General features: G+C 37.8%; 1 protein-coding gene across 1 annotated transcript in view; it reads right to left on the bottom strand.

The window, feature by feature from the left end:
- Positions 1–6,107, bottom strand: part of LOC103397759 (tricarboxylate transport protein, mitochondrial) — a 13,019-nt gene extending 6,912 nt beyond the window's left edge. Inside the window, exon 1 of the mRNA XM_008336129.3 lies at positions 5,450–6,107. Within this exon, the coding sequence (XP_008334351.1) occupies positions 5,450–5,561 (112 nt within the window). The 5' untranslated portion in view covers positions 5,562–6,107. The remainder of the gene's footprint in view (positions 1–5,449) is intronic.
- Positions 6,108–7,343: the final 1,236 nt, after the last annotated feature.

Genomic DNA, 7,343 nt, shown 5'->3' with positions numbered 1-7,343 from the left:
CAGCAGCAGCAGCAGCAGCAGCAGCAACAGCAGCAGCAGCTTCCTTCCTCTGTCCTTAACCGACTGTACCTCTACTTAGAAAATAAATTCATCCACACAGTTGTCTAACAATGAATGGGAATTCCACAGACAGAAACAGGCTGAGGTCACTTCTGCTTTGACAGTCTTGTTTTTTTTAATATTTTTTTAATGCTGCTCCCCGGGTCCTTGATGCTGCCCACTGTTCTCTTTGGTGATGGATTAAAAGAAAGGGTCACATTTGGTTGTGTGCTGTGGTGTGCACACGATGAAAAATAATTCACTTTCCTTTCCTTCCTTCCTTAGTTATTAAGGTTGAATTTGTACGGATGTGACTGTCAAGACCAAAACATTTCAAAAACTAAATGTACTCTCGTAACCTTTACTCAAGAAAGGAAGACAGGTTCACTGATGGTAGATGCACACAGACACATTCACAGAACCAGGTGAGCAGGCAGTCGTCAGGAGAGATCCTCTCTGATATCGCCCCACTTCACCGACTCTAATGAGCAGGCAGCACATCTGGACCTGTTCAAATGAGGAAACCTAATTTACCTTAGAAAGAAATGACACAGAGCCACAATTTCCTTTGGAAAATTATTCTCTGCTGGAAGCGTTTGTTAACTTATATGTTTGTTTTTAGATTCATTCAGTAGTTGTTAATCATTAGTTGTTTGTCATTAGTTGTTAGTCAGTAGTTGCTAATCAGTAGTTGTTAGTTAGTTGTTGTTAGTCAGTAGTTTTTAGTCAGTATTAGTTAGTCATTAGTTGTTAGTCAGTAGTTGTTAGTCAATAATTGCTAATCAGTAGTTGTTAGTCATTAGTTGTTAGTCAGTAGTTGTTAGACATTAGTGGTTAGTCATTAGTTGCTAATTAGTAGTTGTTAGTCAGTAGTTGTTAGTCATTAGTTGCTGATTAGTAGTTGTTAGTCAGTAGTTGTTAGTCAGTAGTTGTTAGTCAGTAGTTGTTAGTTATTAGTTGTTAGTCATTAGTTACTAAAGAAGTCATAATGGGTCTGAGTGAAAAAAGTCTTCACAACAAGAGCAACGGCCAGTTGCCAAAAGCATCTTTAAATCATAGTCATGCTAACTGGATAATTTTATATAATGCAGCTAATTATTGAGCATTTGATCACATCTGTCCAATCACTACGTGTATCTGCCAGCTCGTTCATAGGCCACTAGGCAACAGAATCAATCAATTATTCATCCAAATCATATCATAATCCGCTGGATAGTTAATTCTCATTTTATCATTCTCCTGAGTCAACAGGAAGTCAGTGATTATGCTCGTATTTCCAGTTCATCTGGAGAACACAGCCACAGGTTGTGCTGAACTTCTTCCACGTCCAAAACAAGGTTTCCTATTAATAGCATCATAACATTTCCCTTTGATTCATGCAAAACAGAGGAGAGGAATTATTCATCTGACGTCTGGCCTGATAAACCTTCTGCCTGAACACCACTCCCCAGCGCTTTACTAATTACAGGAGGCTGATTCCTTTTATATGGAAACCCTTTTAAAATGTTGAACCCCTGCAGCGTGCCGACAGTACACTGGTTCAGCTGAAATGAACAAGGATGTTTTGACGGTGTGTACTGATGCAAACAAGGACCTTCGAGCTTTTATGGTAAAGTATTGATTACTAATTAATACATTGATTGACTCAGAGGTTAGTTACCACAAAGCACTCATTTGTGTTTGCAGGCTTCTTTTTCTTTTTCTTCTACATGGGGATTAAAATATTCCACCAACAGAAAGAAGAATAAACAGATTACCTTTTAAAGTGTGATTTGTTGGTATTTAAAAGGCCCTGCAGGAGACCATCAGCTGGAATTGGTTTCTAAAATAAGAATAATAAATGCTCTCCAACTGTTTATAATAACCAGGCATGTGCTCAGCAATAACCAATTCTGTGATTTTGCAATAAGTAGACATTTTTATTTCAAATTCCTTTTGTGCAGCTTGAAAAGTCCTGTGTGTCTGCACCTCTTATTTGTTCCTTCACTATAATGTTGGATACAATGTTGATACTTTCATGGACCTTTTAGACCAGGCGTGGGCAAATTATTTGACTCTTGGGCCACAATTGTTCTAAAATTGAACATAGGGGGCCGGGTCAGGAGCCGATAGATTGAGCTTTTGTGTGAATTAAGATAAATCACATGTAAAAGTCCTGCATACGAGCTAAAATTATAGAATGCTTTTATAATTTTCTACGCCATCTTTTGGGGAAATGTGGGTATTGCAGGAAAAAAGCAGAAGTATAATGATAATATAAATAAATTATATAATTTGGAAAAGTTTGGCCGGCCGGATTAAAAAAGATGAACGAGCCGCATCCGGTCCCCGGGCCTTAGTTTGCCCATACCTCTTCTTGGGGTTAAGAGCCTTCTGTTGTAGACCTCTGATATAAATTGGAATCCATACTAAAATACTAAAAAAAACACACAGTGACATGATGTTAAGATTTGGAAGAAGGATGAAATGTTATGTTGTACTGATCGATGTAAATTGTTCTTGTATGAGTGGTTAAATTAAGAGGTTTTTAATTCACAATAATCAATAATTAATCATCTTAATTAGCATTTAAGTGTGAATAATTATATGAGCCCACGCATGTAGCCATCATCCGTCTGATTAAAAAAAAAATGTTGGTTAATAATCGATCAAGTCTGACAAGGCAATGTCTTGAAAATGAATTAGTTATTATTGTTTTTATTGAACAACAAGAACATATATGGTGCAGCAGATTCTCTCTGACTGATTCACTGAAGAAAACTGAAACAGGAAGTAATGTTTAACGTGGGTAAATTTGTAATTTTTCTAAATTTGTCACAATCGTGGTTGTCCACCTGCAGCAGGTGTAGGATAATTGTGTATTTAATTGTTTGTGTCTCAGAGGGACAACGTACTACATCAACATGGTGCTGCCAGGCTGCTGCAGCGGGGAACACGGGGGAGTCGAAGAAAGGCATTTACAGTGATTTATGTTCTCGCCTCCCGGTACTCAGGGGTCTGCCGGCAGCAGAACGACTGTACGAGAGTGGACTGTTGTGTGTATCGCCTGTGACACGCAGACAAAAAGAACTAGGTTGTGAACTGACAAGTCCTCTGAGTCTGAGAGCAGACAGCCACTCAGAAAACCAAAGCCACTGCCTGGAGGCTGCACAGAGAAGGGGTGGGTGATACAGAGGAGAGCAGAGGAAATGACTGGAAATAAATAAATAAATACGCTTGTTGAACCCAACTCACTCTGTCAACCCGTCTGTGACTCTCTTTCTACTTTCTACAGAGCCGCAGCTTTTAAATTAAAATCAACAGTTAGGTTTGAATGTTTGACTCACAGTTGTCACAAGACGCCGTTGACAGAAAACTTGAGCTGACCAATAGCAGCGCAGTACACACACAGGCCACTAAAAGCTTCTGTAAAATGCAGGATAAAGCCATCTTCCACTGTCTACGTGCGGTCTCTAATCCATTACACTCTGACCTTCTACTTCTTGCTTTGTCTACTTCCAGCCTTTAGGCTCGGTCAGCTTGTCAGCTCTCTCCGTGCAGACAAACAGAAACCCCAAAACAGCCTAAGCTAGAGGAGGTGTCAACTGAGGAGTCAACGTAATGAAAAAAAATCAGTTAAAAATTCAGATGTGATTTATAATATGTAGTGTAAACATTTTTTTTAGAGTTTATCTATGGCTGTCACCCTGCAATTTTTATCATTTTTTAACTTTTATCTTTTCAAAATCTTTTCTGCATGTCATCAAATTAGAGCATTTTGAAAACATTTTTGGAAATTTCTTTTATTGGGAATTTTTTTTTAATGTCATTTTTGGTCAAATGTCAAAAGAATTTCATGAAATATTTTGAAAAAAAATCCCATTTAAATTTTTTTGTATGTTTCTGATTAAATTAGAGCATTTTGAAAAATGTTTGGAAACTTTTTTTGCGGGAGTGGGATTTTTCAGTGAAATCCTAATTTTGCAGGTCATTTTTGGTCAAATACCAAAAAAATTCATGAAATATTTTGAAAAAAAAAATTGTACCTTTTGTGCATGGAAAGATTTTTTGGGGAATTTTTCGGATGGAAACATTTGTTTTTCAGATGGAAATTTTTTTTTGTCTACAAACCATTGAAAAATAGTGATTAATCAATGTTGACTTCACTGAGAGGTAGATTGGAGCCAGACGACTGGACCAGGGACAGAACGTGATCGTGCTGCTGCTGCAAAACAGGGCTGACAGGCCTGACACGAGCAAAACACCATGGGGAGCAGCACTGGGAAACAACCAGTCAATCAGGCTGCTCGGACTGTGGGGGGATGGAAAGGTCTCACAAAGACCACACTTTCATTTCTTGGTGGCTGACAGGGTGACATGACACCGCCTCTTTACCTCGCTCCGGTGTATTGTTATTTTTATTTTAATTTGGATGTTTTTTTTTCTGATGCCAGTTATGGAATTCTAATGAAACAGAGCCACATTTAATATCTAAATAAATACCTGATATATACTAAAATGGGTAAAAATAATAATAATAAAAAAATAATTTGATTCAACGTCAACCGAAGGCTTTCTGAAGGATATATTATTCAGCACCTTGTGTGCCAGGGTGCAGCATTAAAACATGCAAATTTCAAAGAGCCTCTCTGTCACTTGGAGCAGAGTCCTCGTCAGTGGGAAGGGATGAATCAGAGCAGGCTAAGACAAGAGTTCTTGAAGTAGACACTCGGTCATTTTGATAATAGATCTGTAATTACTGATTACATCTACTCTCTCTGATTTCAGCATCTTTTTCAAATCAACACTTAAAAACACGTAAATGTCATGTGGCAGTATCACAACCTGGTCATACATATAAAAAAACCTGGTTAAAAATTTTAAAAAAGAGAGCATCCTCTCCATCACTGGATGCATTACTCAGCGTCCTCTAACAGCATTATCTAAAGTGCATTAGAGGTGATCTCTAGATCAGAGTAATTGAACCACATCACTGCAGCCGTGAGGTTTACAGAACAATGAAATAGAATATGTTATATATATATGTATATTATATCATATTTTATCTTTTCCGTAGAATTTTGCACATTTTGCACACATGTGCAACTGCGAAGCTAACTGTGAACAAATGCAAAGTCTTGATGACATTATCACAGAATGACAATCTGTGACAATGACAATTTCACCAGGAAAAGTGATTTCCTAAATAAATAAATAAAAATAAAAAAGAGGGACCATAACTTATGGCCCCTGCTAAAACCCCATGCCACACTTTTGTATCTCTAAAAAAACACACACACACAAAAAACCTCTCCATATTTGTACATAGTTGCTTTCTTTTTAAAATAATTTAGCTTTACTCTAAAATGACAGTGTTCTCAGTGTCCAGTTGAGACATGTTTTGTCATGTGTGGACAGTTGGAGGACTCACCTGCCAGGATCGCCTTCCCTGGATGAGTCAACTTGGCCTTTCCTGCCGGGGCGGCTGCAGCCAGACACCTGGGTCTGGGGAAGGGGCTGAGAAAAGCGCGTCTGTCCTGCATGATGAGAAGGAAAACGACCAAAAACAGATTGCTGTCTTACGAAGTTATTTCCTTGGCAGTTCCTTCTTCCTTATCAGTCAGCAAGTGGGTTTATAGACCGATGATGTGTGACGGACAGAGAGACGCGCCTCCTGTAATTCAGGTCCTGCCAGATTTCAGGGTGTTTCTGGGTGTCGACAGTGGGCGGACACCGGGACGGCGAGAGGAAGTTTGTATCCGCCTATAGTTGTAACTATAGTAACGTTGTTTCACGACAGTGGTGCGTAACAGAGCCCGAAAGACAGATGACAGTGGAGAAATGTGCTGTTACTCCTGCTCCTGTTAATTTGAGGCGGTTTAAACGCAGAGACGGAGCCGTTAGAGGCGGCTAAAGTACAAGCAAGAGATTCTGAAGTGGGAAAGACCCGGATGTTGGCTCTTTATATGTGAAAGAGAATAAAACAGTGTGGGTGGGGCTGTATTTCTCTCTCTCTCTCTGTCTGTCTCTCTCTCGCTACCTTAACGTCCTGTTTCGACTGTATATCGCTCGAGTATCGGACCAACATAAACATGATAAAATGAAACAAAACAAAAAACAGAACAATTAAGTCATGGTTAAAAAATAAAACATTTACACAGAATGCTAACAAAACTTCATTTTGGTTGTGACTTTGTTTGAGTAAACATTAACTTCTCGTTACGTGGTTTTATTCTTAAATTTACAACAACCAAAATCGCATGTTTTAAACGTTCGACTTATGTTCGTACACTAAGCAGTGTTTCAGTGATGTTACGAGGTTTCTTGTAATATTATCGCTCGTAATAAATTATATTGTATTTACGAAAATCACGACTTTATTTATGTGATATCCTGCCTTTATTTTCACAAATGTAGGACTGTTTTTGGTAATATTTGGACTTTACGGTAAAAACTGTACATTGCAAGCAAACGTAGTTACGGCTTGTTTCCTTATATTTTCTTCCTTATTTACTTATTTACTTATTTTTTTGCTTAAATATTCTCTCTAATACGGAGTACTACGGAGCCCCTACAGTGACACGGGGAAAAAAGAGAGAATCGTTTCTCGTGCGCACGAGAAAGTTTCTCTTTTTTTTTTCCCCATGTCACTTTAGGGGCTCCGTACTGTTACGCTTCATAAACGGACTTTATTTTCGAAATTAGGATTCTTTTTACCGTGACTGGGGCAATAATGCGTGTTTCTCAAACTTAGACCAATAAACAGTTAATATTTGAAAACACAGACCAACTAAATTAGTTGTAAGAGTATTTGAAAAAAAAACCAAATTAAACCGTTAATAATAAAAAATAAAAATTATGCCAATATAAAAATTGGAGTAATTTGCATGTATTTTTACTGTATAGATATATTTCACCTTGTAACTACCACAACTACATAACCTTTTAACCGCTTTTTCTACTGCACCATACTTTTTGTGTTCTTTCTGTGCCTCCTGAGGACAATCAGTTTTTTCAAAAAGCCCTTATAAGCAATATTTGTACAGGCAGCCAAAGGCTTAAAACAACCACACCCTCAACAAACAAAGAAAAGGAAGAAAGTGTTAGATCAACTCTGGGCAGCCAGACACATGTCCTGCACGAAAGAAAACTGAAGGACAGTATTTGTGACAAACAAAATTCAAAGTTTTCAAATGCTCTAATTTAATGAGAAACATGCAGAAAAGATACAATTTCTAATTCCCTTTTCCAAAATATTTCATGATTTATTTATTGTTTTTGTCATTTTACCAAAAATGACATGCGAAATTAGTATTTCACTGAAA

Source organism: Cynoglossus semilaevis, chromosome Z (genome assembly GCF_000523025.1).
Source record: "Cynoglossus semilaevis isolate Cse_v1.0 chromosome Z, Cse_v1.0, whole genome shotgun sequence".
Classification (NCBI taxonomy): Eukaryota; Metazoa; Chordata; class Actinopteri; order Pleuronectiformes; family Cynoglossidae; genus Cynoglossus; species Cynoglossus semilaevis.
The sequence above is the reverse complement of the archived record's forward strand: the minus strand, read 5'-3'. Positions and strand labels throughout refer to the sequence as shown.